At 37.4% G+C, this 17,256-nt stretch overlaps 1 protein-coding gene across 2 annotated transcripts; it reads left to right on the plus strand.

The window, feature by feature from the left end:
- Positions 1 to 128: 128 nt before the first annotated feature.
- On the plus strand, positions 129 to 14,204 carry ATG12 (autophagy related 12). Of its 2 annotated transcripts, XM_008991655.4 has the most exons (4): positions 129 to 304; positions 4,438 to 4,574; positions 9,803 to 9,865; positions 10,586 to 14,204. In XM_008991655.4, exons 1-4 carry the CDS (start codon positions 142 to 144, stop codon positions 10,643 to 10,645), a joined length of 423 nt encoding a protein of 140 aa, XP_008989903.1. In that variant the 5' UTR covers positions 129 to 141; the 3' UTR covers positions 10,646 to 14,204. The 2 variants fall into 2 exon arrangements, with proteins under 2 accessions (XP_008989903.1, XP_035146951.1); XM_035291060.3 differs by lacking the exons at positions 4,438 to 4,574; positions 10,586 to 14,204 and having other exon boundaries at positions 9,803 to 9,864.
- The last annotated feature ends 3,052 nt before the right edge of the window (positions 14,205 to 17,256 follow it).

The raw sequence follows: 17,256 nt of genomic DNA on the forward strand, positions 1-17,256 counted from the left end.
AGGACTAACCGGCAATTCCAACTTTCACTGTGGAATTGGGTCCCCCTACTCTGGCGCCTCCTTTGGGTCGCTCCCTGGAGAAAAGCACGCCCATTGCTTGCGCTCAGTCGCTACTTCCGCTCTCTAGTCTCTCCTAGCAAGATGGCGGAGGAGCCGCAGTCTGTGTTTCAGCTTCCTCCCTCAAGTGCTGCTGCAGGCGAAGGTCTAGCGGAGGTCTCCCCAGAAATAACCACTCCGGAACCCCCTTCTTCCGCAGCAGTTTCCCCGGGAACAGAGGAACCTGCTGGCGACACCAAGAAAAAAAGTAACAAGTTTATTTCCGGGCAGAGAGGCGGGAGGTTCAGATTGCATCAGACTAGGGGTGGCGGCCAGTAAAGAAACAAAATTTAGAGGAGCACTAGTCCTGGACGTGCACTTTGACCAGCCTTATCAGAAGGAAAGAAGTGTACTTTTGATTTTCAAGACCTTTGAGTTGAGTGTTAAAATACCATCTCTTTCCATATGTGTAGCGCGGGATACTTGGATGCCACACCTCTTTTTATAGTGTATTCTGAGTTGGCCGGACAGCGAGCTCTGTGAAGGAGGGCGGGAGCTCAGTGGGGGTCTCGGTAATTCCATGTACTTAACACAGGAGCTAATTATTTGATTAATGTTTTGAGGTGGTAGGGTTGGTCATTGGCAACGGCTGGGTTCGAATTCACGCCTTCCGAGTTACTCGCATATACTGTTTTCCCCCTCCCAATTCGTTGTGAATTCACGCCATAAACCCAAAACGGAATTCTTAGGCATAATGACTGCTAAGGAAAAACTGAAGGCATGGATGTTACCTTTTTAAGAAACACATTTTGGAACCTTTGTGAGTTATTTCATTGCCTGACCCAGCTATCCTCAACCTTTTATTGCTTGACAGTTAGTTCGACTTTGTAAAATACAGAGATTGCTAAGGTTACGTGTTCTAAAGCACTCTCTGTAGAGTTAGAGTTGCCTATGAGAAAAGCAGCATGTAAACATCTTCGATGCAGAGAGGCTGATTTTGTCCTAGACTAGTTTTCCCAGTTCACAATCTTAAGATGACTGTGGTCTCTGGCCGGGAGCAGTAGCTCACGCCTGTAATCGCCTGGGAGGCCGGGGGTAGGGGGGAGGTGGAACACTGGAGGTCAAGAGTTCGAGACCAGCCTGACCAACATGGTGAAACTGTCTCTACTAAAAATACAAAAATTAGCTGGGCATGATGTCGCGCGCCGGTAAACGCAGCTACTGGGGAGGCGGAGGCAGGAGAATCGCTGGAATCGGGGAGGCGGAGGTTTCCGTGAGCCGAGGTCGCGCCATTGCACTCCTGCCTGGACAGTAAGAGCGAAACTCCGTCGCAAAAAAAAAAAAAAAAAAAAAAAGACAGTGGTATCATTGCGTTTTCATCGAACTTCAATTTCTGCTGCTGAGGAGAATTCTCTCCCAAGACTGCCCCCCATTCCCCTTTAAATCATACTGCCATTTCCACGTGGTACACTGTGATTATTTCTGTGGATAACCACTAGAATCTTTATTCAAAAGAATTCCGCGGGTTTTACAGGTTTTTGTTGCATTTTTTTTCTTCCAGTTTGCTATAGGCAAGAGCAGACTTTCCGAGATTCATTTTAAGGTCTAACAGTCTTAGTCAAAAGCTTGTTACTTGACCCTGATGATAGCTGTGTAAAACAGAAGCTAAAAAAACCAGTGATTTACGATGTAAATATTGCTCGAGGGCATAGTCTCTTTGGTCTGGGCAATGTTTTTTTGCAAATTGAACCGTCATTTAAGGATCGGATTTTTCTTTTCTGGCTCTTGTTAGCATTTGAATTTGTCTCTCCAATATAAAACTTAGTTTCTGACTACCGAATTCTTACTTTGAGGGTAGTCATCATTTGTTGAGGATAATCCGTTGAAAGCAGCTTAACTGTTTTGTATGCTCAGCCTTTGTTTTAATCTACAGAATAAAGATGGTTGAACAGACCAAGGTTGTGGCACTGGCAGTCCGTTAGGTTACCTGGGGAGTAATTGTTCCCCTAGTTGATTCTAATGTGTATCTGGAGTTCAGGACTAAAGCAAATCACCTTTAAAAAGAGGGCAGCTATAATTAAATTATTTTCCTTATCCAGTTTCTCACTGTCTCATACTTCTTCCTTAGGTAGCATAACTCATAATATTTTATGCTTCACTTTCTGGAAATGTTTAATTGCATTAATTGATTTACTGGTAGCCCCAGGGGATTGAGGGAGCAGCGAGAAGGGAGGTATGAAAGACAAGGTAGGCCCGGCCTGGTGGCTCAAGCCTGTAATCCCAGCACTTTGGGAGGCCGAGGCGGGTGGATCACGAGGTCAAGAGATCGAGACCATCCTGGTCAACATGGTGAAACCACGTCTCTACTAAAAATACAAAAAATTAGCTGGGCATGGTGGCTCATGCCTGTATTCCCAGCTATTCAGGAGGCTGAGGCAGGAGAATTACCTGAACCCAGGAGGCGGAGGTTGCGGTGAGCCGAGATTGCGCCATTGCACTCCAGCCTGGATAACAAGAGCGAAACTCCATCTCAAAAAAAAAAAAAAAAAAAAGAAGGAAAGACAAGCTAATCAAAATCCTCGTTATCGCCAGATTCCTTCCTATTCCCAAGATAACTGGACCTAGGATGGTTAAGTAGTTCTTTAGCAGGAAAATAGTGTGTGTGCAGCATATGTTCTAGATTCCAGGGGTAAACTTTAATATTGACCTCTCATACCATTCGGCCACAACGATACCAAAAGAATGGAGCAAGAAGGGTGTAATAGAATAGACTTAACTTTAGGGGGCAGCAATACACTATTTTGCTTTCAATGTGTCTAGCCTTGGATTGCAGATGGCTTTTTTGTCCTTTTTTTTTTTTGGACGAGGAATCTTGCTCTGTCGCCAGGCTGGAGACAGCATCACGATCTCTGCTCACTGCAACCTCTGCCTCCAGGGTTCAAGCGATTTTCCTGTCTCAGCCTCCCGAGTAGCTGGGATTACAGGCATGCACCACCATGCCTGGCTAATTTTTTTTATTTAGTAGAGAGGGGGTTTCACCATGCTGACCAGCCTGGTCTTGAACTCCTGACATCAGGAGATCCACCCACCCCTGCCTCCCAGAGTGCTGGGACTACAGAAGTGAACCACTGCCCTGCCAGATTTTTTTTTTTTTTTTTAAAGCAAAATAACTTTACTCAAGAGACATATTCATAGGCTCTGATTTTGCATATCTGTATTTTGGATCATTGAAACCTTAACATTTCCCTTTTTGCAACTTCTTTTTGTCCTTTGGTTCTATTTTATTGTTAAAACTTAATGCTTTCCTTTATTAAAAGGTCTTTTGTAGAAAATTTGGTAGTTACAAAAAGCATAAGTAAAACAAAGTAATCATTGCCTATAATGTCACTACTGAGAAATAACGTTGTGGTGCATATGCTTCAATATTTATGTGAATGTGTTTATGATGGTTTAAATGAAATTGAGATCATATTATACATGTTGTTTTGTGTTTAGAACATTTTTCTAACTTCCTCTGCCATTAAATATGCTTTTATAATGTGTTTTTATAAAGGCTGTTTAATCTTAAGGTTAGTTAAGTATGAGTTATGTATGCTGGATACTGTTATAAACATGTGTTAATTCCTCACAACAACCCAGTGGAGTAGGTGCTAGTATCCTCATTTTACAAATGAAGAAAATGTGGCATAGAGAGATTAAATTATCCACATACATACCCAGCAAGTGGCAAAGCCAGGATTTGAACCCCAGGCAGTTTAAAGTGTGTGCTGTTTACTACATTCTATCATTGAGTATAATATCTTTTAATCAGTCACCTCCAAATATCCTTGCTGGATATTCAGGTTTACAGTGTTTCATATAAAAATAAATGCTTAAATGGAGGTGAAATCTTTTTAAGTGAATTTTTACACATCTCATATTTTCTTAGACTAGATTCCTAGAAGTACTGTTGAATCAAAGTATACCTTCTTTGGGATCTGTATTAGCATATTGCATGCCATATTGTATACCCATAAAGTGTATACTATTTCATATTATCAATAGTAGTATCATCTACACTGTTAATTATTCTAATTTTTACTAGTTTGGTGGGTGAAAAGGGAAATGACATTATTTTACTTTGCTTTTTTGAACTTTTGTTTATTTGTTGATTATTTGTATTTCTTCTTTTTGGAATGCCTGTTAAAATAAAATGCACTTTAAAAATTAGTCCTGTTAGGAAAACTTTGTAGTTTCAAAAAAAAGATGAAAAAGAATCTAACATTTTTACATCTCTGACATATCTTTAGTATCATAAATACATAAGATGGATGTAGATTAAATATTTCTGACTTCTTTTATATTCCTTTCTCTTTAGATATTCCAGTGTAATTGTCAGTAAATTTTTTTCTTCTTTTACAGTTGACATTTTGCTGAAGGCTGTGGGAGATACTCCTATTATGAAAACAAAGAAGTGGGCAGTAGAGCGAACACGAACCATCCAAGGACTCATTGACTTCATCAAAAAGTTTCTTAAACTTGTGGCCTCAGAACAGTTGGTATGAAACCAGTGGTGATGTTTTCCTACAAAAATTTGCGATGGTTTCTAGGCAACAATGAATAACTTGTTTATAGAAATGTGTATGGAGCCACACATGTTACTTTGGTTATCCCCTTTTATCTCTCCCTCTCTCTCTCTCTCTCTTTTTTTTTTTTTGAGGCAAGTCTCACTCTGTTGCCCAGGCAGGAGTACAGTGGCTCATTGCAACCTCCTCCTCCTGGTCCAAGTGATTCTCCTGCTTCAGCCACCCAAGCAGCTGGGATTACAGGAGTGCACCACCACGCCTGGCTAATTTTTATGTTTTTAGTAGAGACTGGGTTTCATCATGCTGCCCAGGCTAGTCTTGAGCTCCTGAGCCCAAGGTATCTGCCCACCTCAGAAGTGGTGGGATTACATGAGTATGCTACCATGCCCTACTTTATCTCTTGTTGGTGAAATTTACGTACATTATCAAAGGATTTTCTGGGGAATTCTTAAATGAAATGTTTTAGGTTTTTTTTTTTACACTGTGAACCAGTTTGTGTGTGGTTTTTTTTGTTTTTTCTTTTTTGCCTCCTGTATTGTTTTCCTCAGAAAGTCACTGAATACCTGTGCAGAAAAATCTGTCATAGAACATTACATTATCTGTACATGACTAGAAAGTTTTGGGTTTTTCCAATTTGTTTTGATAGCAATTACATTTTTCCTATTTTTCTTGAGGTAAGCAATGTATCTTTGCCATATATTGTGAAAGAACTAAGAGATATACTTATTCATGTTACAGTACACATTAAGCACTTCACGTTGGCAGTTGTAAAGGTTAATACTTTAAATGCCACTGCATTTTAATTTGACATTTGACTACAGAAATTTAGATGTCTACATGTATTCAGCATGCTGTTTTATATATTCATATTTTTAAATGTATCAGACACCTTTATCTGCAAATAGATCACAATCGTGGATAGTGTTAACTCAGAACATGAGTGGATAGGTAGCTGAAGAATCACTAAGTATTTTTTAAATAAAATCAGGAATTTTTGTGTGGGGGTGCTAGGGGGAAATACTTGGTTTGTGAATGGGTAAAACAAGTTAACTATCATTGAAGCAGGACATTTTGGATTTTCTTTTTGTCAATGAGGAGCAAAAAGCTGACTCTGATCTAAGAGTTTGGCTGTAAGTGCTCTCACAAAAGGGACTTCATATTTAAAAAGTAAATGCAAGGTAGGTGTATAACTAGAATTTATTTGAGATAAGAATGGCATAAAGCCAGGGATTTCTCCAAGGAAAGTTGTTTGGGAAAAGTAATTGGGAATAATTGAGTTTTACAGGTGAGTGTCTCCCTTGGTGACCAATCAGAGTGAGAAAAGCATCTGTTATATAAGAGTGCCGTGTAGAATTTAATTTAAGGGGCGGCTATCAGAGATGAGCAAGAAGTTTTAGTGTCATCCAAGTGCGTATAGTTGCTATACTCCCAAACAGAGGACATTGTCTAGAGTTGGAAGCTAAATGGAAAAGTCGGGAATGAGGACCTACACTTGAGAGAAATGAGCAGAAGCTATGTCTCTACTAAAGACGCAACATGAAGAGTTGGTAAAATAAGAGTAATGAGTAATTTAATGCATTAGTTTAGAAATACGTGAAGATAAAAGAAGAAATGATACTGTGTTCTGTGTTAATATTAAGAGTCTTGAAATTTTGTATTGCCTATATTCATTCAATAATCTGAAAGGACTTGATTGATACCAGTACGTAGTAGGTTAAACCATATAAAATTGCCATCATTCAACCATTTTAACCTATGAAAATTTTATATGGGTAAAATAAAAGCCTCTGTAATGAATATGATTATGCTTTCCCATTTAAGCAATGGGAAACATAAACAAGATTTATTTTGTCATTTTCCTAGATTAATATAAAACTGTCATCTTCTGAGTTTTATCTAGCTTAATGGATGTTAAAGGAAAAAAGTAATGCTGGGAATTCTGGGAAGATAGCAGTGGTATCAAAAGGCATAGAAATTCCCACAAAACTTAGTTAACTAGATAGCAAAACCAAAAACCCATGATTAGTATTTATAACAAAATGAGGTGATAAGGTATCCTCATGAACCCCAAAACATGTTGGTGGGGATAAACCACCAGCAACCACAGGACCTGCTTGGTATCAGCATCTGTGCTAAAAGAAGCAGTAAGTACATGGTTGGCATCTGACAGCACTGAGAAAAGGAGAACCTCAGAAGAGTTAATAGATCCTCACTGGGAAGCAAAGTGGGCTAATTTAAAAATAGAAGCCGACTGAGAGGGGTTTTGCCCGTTAGCACATGATGACAATAGATCTGCACTAAGGAGGACTTAAAGGGGATCAGGCAATGTCAAAATAGACCCAGGAGGGCTCTGGGACCCCATACTCAGGAGAAATTTCAGGAAATGAAAATTGAAAAGGGTTGAGACATGAGAAAGGAAGGAAAGAGACCAGATCAAAGTGGAGGGGAACAGAGCCTGGAAAGCTCAAAGCCAGCCCTCATCATTTTGAACAGTATACAAAAAACAACAGAGGGAGTTCTGTGAAGTTAGAAAAACTACCCTAATTCACCTCATTCTAAAAGTTGAGGAGAACTAATCTCACATAAAAACAGTAACAGGAAGTATCAAGGTCAAATCTGTACAGTGTTACAAGAAAAAAGAGATGTGGAATAGAACAACATACCTAGAGACAATGAAATCAAGACAAAAATATGCCTGTAAAGGCGAAAACCGTAACCTTGCATTTCAAAGAAGCTACAAACAAGAAGATGGTATAAAATATGAAAGAAAAACAGAATCAGCATTAGTAAAACTAAGAAATGAAGTGACAGAGCTCAGGAAAAGAATTAGAAATAGAAGAAAAATTACTTCATAAATGGAAACTAAACTAGGGGGAACATAAACAACAGCTAATGGGTTAAGAAAAATAGAAGATGAAAAAAATTTAAAAGAAGAGTCAACCTTTGGACAAGCGTCCATGAAGAAGAAAACCAGAGCAAGGAAACAGAACAAATACTGTAAAAATATAATTTAAGATAAAAGACTTGAAACTAAATATTGAAAAAACATTCCAAGTACCTGAGAATATCAACCAGGAATAATGAACATCAGGATGAATTCCTTTAAAATTACTGGACTTGAAATCATTTGGAAATGTAGGGGGGCCGTGAAGATGGCTTGACTTAGAAAATTAGGCTATCATCAAACTTTGAAAACAAAAATACTTAAGGAAAATGTGTGAGATAAGTATTTCATATCCTGCATAACTGACTTAATCAGGGCACAAACTATTAGCAGGAAATACTGTTCCAATGAACCCTTCATGAGGAACCTACTAGACAAAGAGCTTTATAACCAAAAAAACTATAGAGACATTAAAGACTGCTGATTTAAAAAAGAAAAAAAACTGATTTAAAAGCAATATGTAATTATTTAATTAAATAATTTTTTCTGCCCAGGTTCTTGTAGTTTAGAAATACAACTTCTATGGAATTTTACTTTCACAAACCTGGAATAACTACATCTACTTTAAAAGTAACTAATTTTAAGCCACTTAGTTTCTACAGTGAAATTGATGATGTTAACTTGTTGTTAGTATAGAACTTTATAATATACAAACACATGGCTTTATCTCTTTTAAACTGAATTGCTTTTTTAAAATTTCCAGTTAACACCTGTTACAAAATTATATTGAATTCCTTTGGTTGGTTCTCTGCTCCATCTAGTTTGTTTCTGTGAACACTCAACACCATCTTACTGTCTCCTTTGCCTAAGATGTCCTAATTACTACTTTCTTCACCTGGTTAAATCCTACTTCTTTTTTCCCACAAAGCATTTCTTGACCCTTTTGTTAGGCTGGACTAGTGTTCATTTCTGTATGCTACGTACTTTATTAGATGTACTTTCGTCACCTGTATTTATTCATGTGTGTCTGCCTGTCCTATAGATTGAAAGCTCATTGAGGGTTAGAGATCACATTAATCTTCATAGTTCCATGTGCCGTTCTCAGCACATCATAGACACTCATGAAATAAGCTAAGCTGTTACTGAGAGCCCTTCCCCTCATTTTTAATGTACAAAAAGTAAAATCTGTATTTGCTCATAAATTGCCAGGCATTGAACACAAATTCTATCTGTATTACAAAAAATACACATTAAAATTCATTGTTTTCTGTTAACAGTTCTGAAATTTTTGTGTTAGAACTCTACTCTGCCTTAAGCACAAATTGATATTTTACTATAACTATTTAAAGATCATTTAACAATAATAACATCTATTGAGTACACATACCAGAGACTGATACTTGGTGTTTTATTATCTCATTTTGTCTTTCCTAACAGACCCAAGAGGTATAGGTCCTATTATTTTCCATATCTTACAAATAAGGAAACAGGATGAGAGATATCATTTGCACTTACAGCCAGGATTCAAACCCAGATATGTCTCAGTAGAGCCTATATACTTAATCACCACACTGTGTTGCCTAAGAGAGATGCAAGCGGTATTGATTGTTCATGGTTGGTGACCAAAATAATATCTTGTCAACCAACTATTCTGATACTGGCTTAAAAAAAAATACTATGTTAAATTCAGGACATTTTAGTCCCAAATTTGGATATTAAAGCAAATAATGTTTTCCAAAAAGAAAATTATTAGAAGACACTTTGACACTATGACTTGAAGTACTAGAAATATTTTAGTAAAAACAGACTGAAACATTGAACAGTGAATCCTTTAAAGAGCCAGGTTATAAGGTTTTAATTATGTTACTTTTTTTCCTGCTTCATTTACCTGAAAGTGACATTTACCCAAAGAAAATGCACAAACTATCTTGAATATTAAATATATTGATTTTTGGCTGTGTGTGAAATTTTCTTAGGAAAAGTTCTTTATGGGTTTAAGTGGGGAAAATTTTATAATGTAATTTCTTGAATAACCAGCCCTTCCGTAGCCATTTATTAAAAAATATTTAAATGTTTCTTAGTTTTGAAAAGTTGGGAACCACTCTTCTAGGAACTTAAATTGTGTTATTTTTGTTCCTCTGGAGGAAAAATGAGATCTTCATCTCTTTAAATTGACTATTTTAGAAAAGTTAGGAATTCAGAGAATATTTCTTCAATTGTGAAAATGATACAAAATAGCTAGCTGATTGGAACCCAGAAAAATGCAGATTAATCAGGATACCAATAAACATCTCTGTTTTTCTCCACTTTCTTGTAGTTTATTTATGTGAATCAGTCCTTTGCTCCTTCCCCAGACCAAGAAGTTGGAACTCTCTATGAGGTAAAAAAACAAAAAGAAATTACTATTTTTTTCCTTAATGGAGTATGCACATCTATATAATATATATATTGTGTAGTATTGTTAATTCACATTTGTATTTCAAGTGATGGCATGCCATTCTTCATTGTCTGGGATAGAAAAGATGACTTTCTTGTTCTCTTACCTCTCTAACATCTTGATCATAGTAGGATCTTAATAAATAATACGATAATTGAAGAACCAAGGAATAAATGATACTTCAAAGTCATCTTTGTAATTCTTAGAAAGTAAGGCTTTTTCTTTATCTACATTGGATTTTGTCTACATTGTTCTTATAATGTCATCCAAATCTGCTTACAAGAAATTGAAAAAACAGCATGACAGTGACCTTTTCAACATCTTACAGTTTCATGGCAATAGTCATTAGAGTACATATACTAGCACCACTACTAGAAAACAGCTGAAATTACATACATTATGGTTGGAGATGTAGAGAAGGACAAGATTAAAGAATGTAAGCTCATTCATGCCTAAGATGCTTAAAGGATAGATTTTATTAAACACTTAGGATTATTAATATGTGTCTGATATAAACAGGCATCCTTTAAAAGAGATAGCCTGTAACAGGTAATTTAATATACATGTGTGGATATTTGTGATACAGGTAGCATTTATTTTCTTAGTTTCATCTAAGAATAATAAAGATTGAGTTTGATTTATTGCCTTTTTTTCTTTTTGTAGTGTTTTGGCAGTGATGGTAAATTGGTTCTACATTACTGCAAATCCCAGGCATGGGGATGAACCACAGAGAAAATCAACGTGTACTACATGAGATAGATTTTCACAGAAGAGACAGCTCTGAAAAGTTTTGATGCTTGTGGCAAGAGACTTAACAGATGTCATCTATTCAGTATGTGTCTACTCTGTGCATAAGAAAACATCCATAGCATGAAAGGACTCACAAAAATATGATTTGTTTTAATATATAAAACATCATAAAAGATGGTTGTTACAGTATACCCATTGCTCCTACCTGTTACAATTATTGCTGGAGATCTGCCTTTAAGGTTGAAATGGAGACAAAGATTGTGTAAATGTCTTCATTACCAGTTCTCAGAATGACTGAAGTTGTTTTCATGGTAAAAGTTAATTTACTAGAGTTCCTTTTTCTTTAATGTTTACATTTATGTCTATGGTGGTTACCTTCTTAAACGGTCACATTGACCTGCTGGCTGAATACCTCAAATAGTCCAGTAGAGGGCAGCCCACCAGGCGGAAAAAGGTTAGGCACTTTGGTTTCACATCTTTGCTGGGGAATAATGGGAAATGGCTGCTTTTGCTAATTTTTAGCTAATATCTAGCCAGGAAAACAAGCATGTTTGATAGATTGAAAGTCTATAATTTTAGACAATATGCATAGTTCAATTTTTTGGGGGGGATACAGAAACGTAAATTCTGGACAAATAAGTCATATATCTATTTTCAGCCCTATCATTTAAAGATTCTTGAGTCCCAGTGATGTAACTGTGGTGTTACTCTATCATTTATAGTGTCAAAAGCACTTGATGAGTAAACTCAGTAACATCTTTTTGAATGTTTCAAAATGCATTTTCCAACTTGAAAGCATACAATTGAAAAGTAGCCTTAATGTCTATTTTATGCCATGACTAAAAGTACCATTTTTACTGATGCTATTAGACCGATAATTTCTTGAAGTGAGATTTAACTTTTTTTTTCTTCCTTCTGTATTTGTAATGCCATATTTTTAGAAAGCATCCAGATCAGGCATGGTGGCTTACAGCTGTAATCCCAGCACTTTGGAAGGTCTAGCAAAGTGTGGGGATTCTGTGAAGCCATGAGTTTGAGACCAGACTGGGTAACAAGGCAAGACCCCCATTTCTCCAAAAATAAAAATGAAAATCATTATTAGGCTGCAGAGGCAAGAGGATCCCCTGAGCCCAGGATTCAAGGGTATAGTGAGCCATGATTGTACCAATGCATCCCTGCTGGGCAACAGAATGAGACCCCATCTTAAAAGGAAATAAAAAAAGGCATTCTAGTAAGTTGAATGGAATGTGAATGGAATTTCAAAACAGAATCTCAAATGGTATGTAGTAGAATTCCAAGTATTTATATGTAGTAGAATTCCAAGTATTTATATCATTTAAGTTGAGTTTGGAAAAGGTCTGTCCTCTAGTTTTGTCCAGTTTACTAAAGGAAGTGAATATATTTATATTTGCATATTCAACAAAGAGCAAAAATAGGTTGAATTTGTGTATTATGTTTGCCACTGAGGTTTCAGATGATAGACCTCAAAAATAAAAAATGCTGGTTGAATTTGTAGCATCAATTTAATTACTCTTTTAACCTAAATAACTTAATAGTTTGTTAAATTTAAGGTTAGCTTAATATGTAGCTAGCCTTGTATTCTTTCCTAACAACTCTGAAGAATACATAGGACTTTGCAGTGTGTGTGTGTGTGAGTGAGAGTGACGGAGTTTCACTTTTGTTGCCCAAGCTGGAGTGCAATGGTGCAATCTCGGCTCATTGCAGCTTCCGCCTCTTGGGTTCTAGCAGTTCTGCCTCCGCCTCCCCAGTAGCTGAGATTACAGTCTCCTGCCACCACGCTTGGCTGATGTTTTGTTATTTTTAATAGAGATGGAGTTTCACCATGTTGGCCAGCCTGGTCTCGAACTTCTGACCTCAGGTGATCCACCTGCCGTGGCCTCCCAAAGTGCTGGGATTACAGGCATGAGCCACCATGCCTGGTCTGAACTTTACTTTTTCAAATCATATTTAATTATTTCTTGATTTTTACTCAAAGAATCATTCTGTGCTAAATTTGCAACATTAAACAATAATTAAGCCTGGATCTGATAAGTTATTAGGAGACTGGAACCTAAAACACAATTTATTTTTAAACTCTCAAGTCTAATTAAACTTGGGGGAAAGATTGAACATTCAGGTGATATTTTAAGTTTTCCTTGTTTGTGACTAAATAGGTTAGGTGTCAATATTGTCTTGCTAACTGCATAGATGACCCATGGCACATAGGTATATGATATTACAATATTTATGCCAAACACTTCATAATTCATCATATTTAAGGAATAAAGTAAATTAATGTTTTATCTGAAATCAAAATGAGATTGGATAATTCCTAGAATCTGATTTCTATAAGTTTCAGTCCTAAAGAGGCCTTAAATAGCTACTAGAAGTACAGTCTAGTCCTCAGATCATATAATATTAGTCAACCAATTGCGTTGTAACACAAAGTGGGAAAGCCTTAGGTGTTGAAGGAGCGTGAAAATAAAAATCTTATGCAGTTTCTTCATGATCCTTCATTTTCCAAGGATTATAATATGCCAAATAAACATTTGGCACTAAGGAAGCCAGCTACAGGCCACATGATGAAAAGTATTCAGAAAACAATTCAGCAAATACTATTTGAATATAGTTCAAACCATATTTATACAGTTTCCCTACAATACTATTTAACCCATACTGGATTATTCACTATTTGAAGATGCCTTGTGTTTTCTGTTTTCTATTTCTGCTTGTGCAATTTACTTACACCTTCACCCCTTCAAATCCTAACTCTTCAAGGCCTGATTTAGACTTTGACTTTTTAAAGGCTATCTGAATCATTCTAGGAAAAGATACCCTTTCTCTCATACAAACAGAGCAAACTGCCACTATTACAACACTTACTGCATATTGCTTCAGAACCACATGTCTAGTTATTCTGGTTTTTATTTGGTACCCACACACAAATACTTAGTACATTTCATTATACATAATATAATTAGTATTATAACATTGAGTGAATGAAATTGTGATTAGCAAAATAACACAGCTAAAAACAAAGGAAATTTTGTATAGTTTAATAATTTTTATATGGCAAAAGGTAATGGAAAATATTTGCAACATATAACAGGGCTTTTAATGTCTTAAATATATGGAGATTTCAATTGGTAAGAAAAGACCAACTGAAAAATAGGCAAAACATGCCAAATTTCGATTCACAAAAAAATACAAATAGCCAATAAAATATGAAACATCTTGAACCCCACTGTTTACAAAAAATGCAAATAAAAAATGCTGATTAACATTTATCAACAATAAAAATAATGTACATCTTGGTATTTGGGGTGTTGTGGGGAAATCCTGTCATATTTTGGTGAATAGAATATGAGTTGGTGCTTCACTTTAGGGGGCAATTTGGCAATGTCAGAAACCGTAGAAATTTAAGTATAAACTTCAGTTTGTATAACCTTTCATTCACGTATTGAATGACTACTATTTACAATATTGGAATAACACAAAACTCATAAAAGACTAATAAAGTTCCTGTTCTTCAGTCACTTTCTTGCTGACTCAAGGGGGTAAGACAGATTTTCAGATTTGAATTTAAATCTTGAAGTTTTTTAAAATTGAATTTCTAGAAATAATGGAAAGTAAAAATTTGATACCAGATACTAGTTTTACCTATGTTTTCTTATTTAATATTAATGAATGAAAGATAAAACATGTGAGTAAAATCTTAAGAGGTATCCTTATAAATCAACTCCCATAGTTCCTTCTGTCATCATAGCTGATACACATGAATCTAAGGTTGATTACTTCTAGTGATAGACACAAAGGATGTCCTATTGATTTTGAGATAGCTCTATTTGTTTTGTAACTATCTTACAACATGCTATTTGTTCCTAGTTCTTGAATCTAGATCTATAAAACATACTGTTCCTCCTTTCCTGCCCCAGTTTTTCCAAGTGACATTCTTCACTGAAATAGGAAAGAAAATTCTAAAATTTGTATGGAACCCCAAAAGACCCAGAGTAGCCAAAGCCATCCTGAGCAAAAATAGCAAAGCTGGAGACATCACATTACTTGGCCTCAAATTGTATATGACAAAGCTGTAGTAACCAAAACAGCCTGATAGACGCATAAAAACAAGACACAGACCAATGGAATAGAATAGAGAACACAGAAGTAAGTTCCTGTATTTACTAGCAGTCAACTCAACAAAGGCACTAAGAACATGCATTCAGGAAAGGACAATCTGTTCTATAAAAGCTTGGGCTGGACAAAGATTTCTTAAGAGTAAGACCTCAAAGACAACCAAAGTGATAATGAGCAAATGGGATCACATCAAGCTAAAAAGCTGCTGCACAGCAGAGGAAACAAAGTGAAGAAATACACTACAGAATGGACGAAAATGTTTGCAAACTACCCAACTGTCAAGGTAGTAAAAACTATATAAAGAGCTTAATAGCCAAAAAAAATCCAATTAAAAATAGGCAAAAGATCTGAATAGACATTTCTTACAAGAAGACATCAAAATGGGTAACAGGTATATGAACAAATGCTCAACACTAATCACCGGAGTAATGCAAATCAAAGCATTTGAGATCTCACACTCCAGTTTAAGTGGCTTTTATCCAAAAGACAGGCAGTCATGGATGCTGGTGAGGATATGGAGAAAGGGAAACACTTGTACACTGTTGGTGGGAATGTAAATTACTATAGCCACTAAGGTGAACAGTATGGAGGCTCCTCAAAAAATGAAGAGTAGAACTGTGTAATCTGGATTCTCACTGCTGGTTGTATACCCAAAGGTGAGATCAATATTTCAAGATACCTGCACTGCCATATTCATTGCAGCAGTATTCACAATAGCCAAGATGTGTAATCAACCTGAGTGTCCATACATGAACAAATGGATAAAGAAAATGTGTATGTACATCATGGCATCTTCAGCCTTTAAAAGAATGAAATCCTCTCATTTGCAACATGCAGCTGGACGATATTATGATGTTAAGTGAAACAACCCAGGCATAGAAATTAACACATATTCTCATATGAGGGAGCCTTAAAAAATTGCTTTTAGGATTGACTGGCAAGATGGCCAAATAGGAATATCTCCAGTCTGCAGCCTCCAGTGAAACCAACACAGAAGGTGGGTAGGTAATTTCTGCATTTCCAACTGAGGTACCCTGTTCATTTCATTGGGTCTGGTTAGGCAGTGGGTTAGGAAGTCGACAGAGGGCGAGCAGAAGCAGCGTGGGGTATTGCCTCACACCGGAAGTGCAAAGAGCAGGGAAGCCTCCCTTTCTTAGCCAGCTGAAGCTGTGAGGGACTGTGCTCTCCAGCCCAGATACTACACTTCTCCCATGCTTTTTGCAATCTGCAGACCAAGAGATTCCCTCGTGTGCCTACACCACCAGGACCCTGGGTTTCAAGCACAAAACTGGGAGGCTGTTTGCGCAGACACCAAGCTAGCTGCAGGAGTTTTGTTTTTTGGTTTTGTTTTTCATACCCCAGTGGCTCCTGGAACCCTATCCAGACAGAACTGTTCTCTCCACTGGAAAGGGAGCTGAAGCCAGGGAGCAAAGTGGTTTCACGCAGCAGATCCACTCCCACAGAGCCCAGCAAGCTAAGAACCACTGGCCTGAAATTCTCACTGCCAATGTAACTGGGTTTTTTCTTGGGTGCTGGTGAGGCACAGCTCCCCCAAGAGAATGCTGTGGGTTCTTGGTCTCCAATCTTTCAAAGAATAAGTGATGAGACCACTGCAGTTGCTCCATACACTCGTAACAGTAAATAGCGGACCCAAGAAGTGTTACAGAAAGGTGATTTTACTTAGGTAGAGGAAAGAGAAGAAGAGAAAGACTTCCATGAAGAGTGTGGAAGGGGATTCCAGAAGGGAAATCCCAGAGAGGAAAGGGAACTCCCACTATGTGGGAAGGGATTCCAGAGAGCTGGAAATCCGGCGTGGGTGAAGGAGCAGGGGAATTTATCCTGGGAGAAATTCTCACCTTCCCAAATTCCTCTGGCCAATGAAAGTAGTTCCTTTAAACTTCCGTTGGGGTGACTAACTCTTCCTGTGCCCACGAAATTCAAACATAAACCGTTAAATCTCCCGGATGGAGAGAGATGGGAGGGCATGGCACTAGGAAATTTTTGCCCTTAAAACTACACCACCTCATGAACCCAGAAAAAGAATACATTCCCTCACCAGCCCAATAGTCTAAGTGGACCTGGGAGGATTGAACTCAGTGGTGGGAAGGGGCGTCTACCATTACTGAGGCTTGAATAGGTGGTTTTTCCCTCACAGCCTTAAAAAGGCCTGGAAGTTCAGACTGGGTGGAATTCAACACAGTGCAGCAAAGTAGCTGTGGCCAGACTGCTTCTGTAGATTCCTCTTCACTGGACAGGCCATCTCTGAAAGAAAGGCAGCAGCCCCAGTCAGGGGCTTATAGATAAAACTTCCATCTCACTGGGACAGAGCACCTGGGGGAAGGGGTGGCTATGGGTGTAGCTTCAGTGGAATTAAACATTTCTGCCTGCCAGCTCTGAAGAGAGCAATGGTTCCTGACAAGGAGGGTTCGACCAGCACAGCACTCGAACTC

The sequence above is a fragment of the Callithrix jacchus genome, chromosome 2, assembly GCF_049354715.1.
Source record: "Callithrix jacchus isolate 240 chromosome 2, calJac240_pri, whole genome shotgun sequence".
NCBI classification, from domain to species: Eukaryota; Metazoa; Chordata; class Mammalia; order Primates; family Cebidae; genus Callithrix; species Callithrix jacchus.

Coding starts and splice junctions, on each gene's coding strand:
- ATG12 (XM_008991655.4), top strand. CDS start 142: ATGGCGGAGGAGCCGCAGTCTGTGTTTCAGCTTCCTCCCTCAAGTGCT. Junction 4,575..9,802: donor TTGTGGCCTCAGAACAGTTG/GTATGAAACCAG, acceptor ACTTTCTTGTAG/TTTATTTATGTGAATCAGTC. Junction 9,866..10,585: donor AAGTTGGAACTCTCTATGAG/GTAAAAAAACAA, acceptor TTCTTTTTGTAG/TGTTTTGGCAGTGATGGTAA.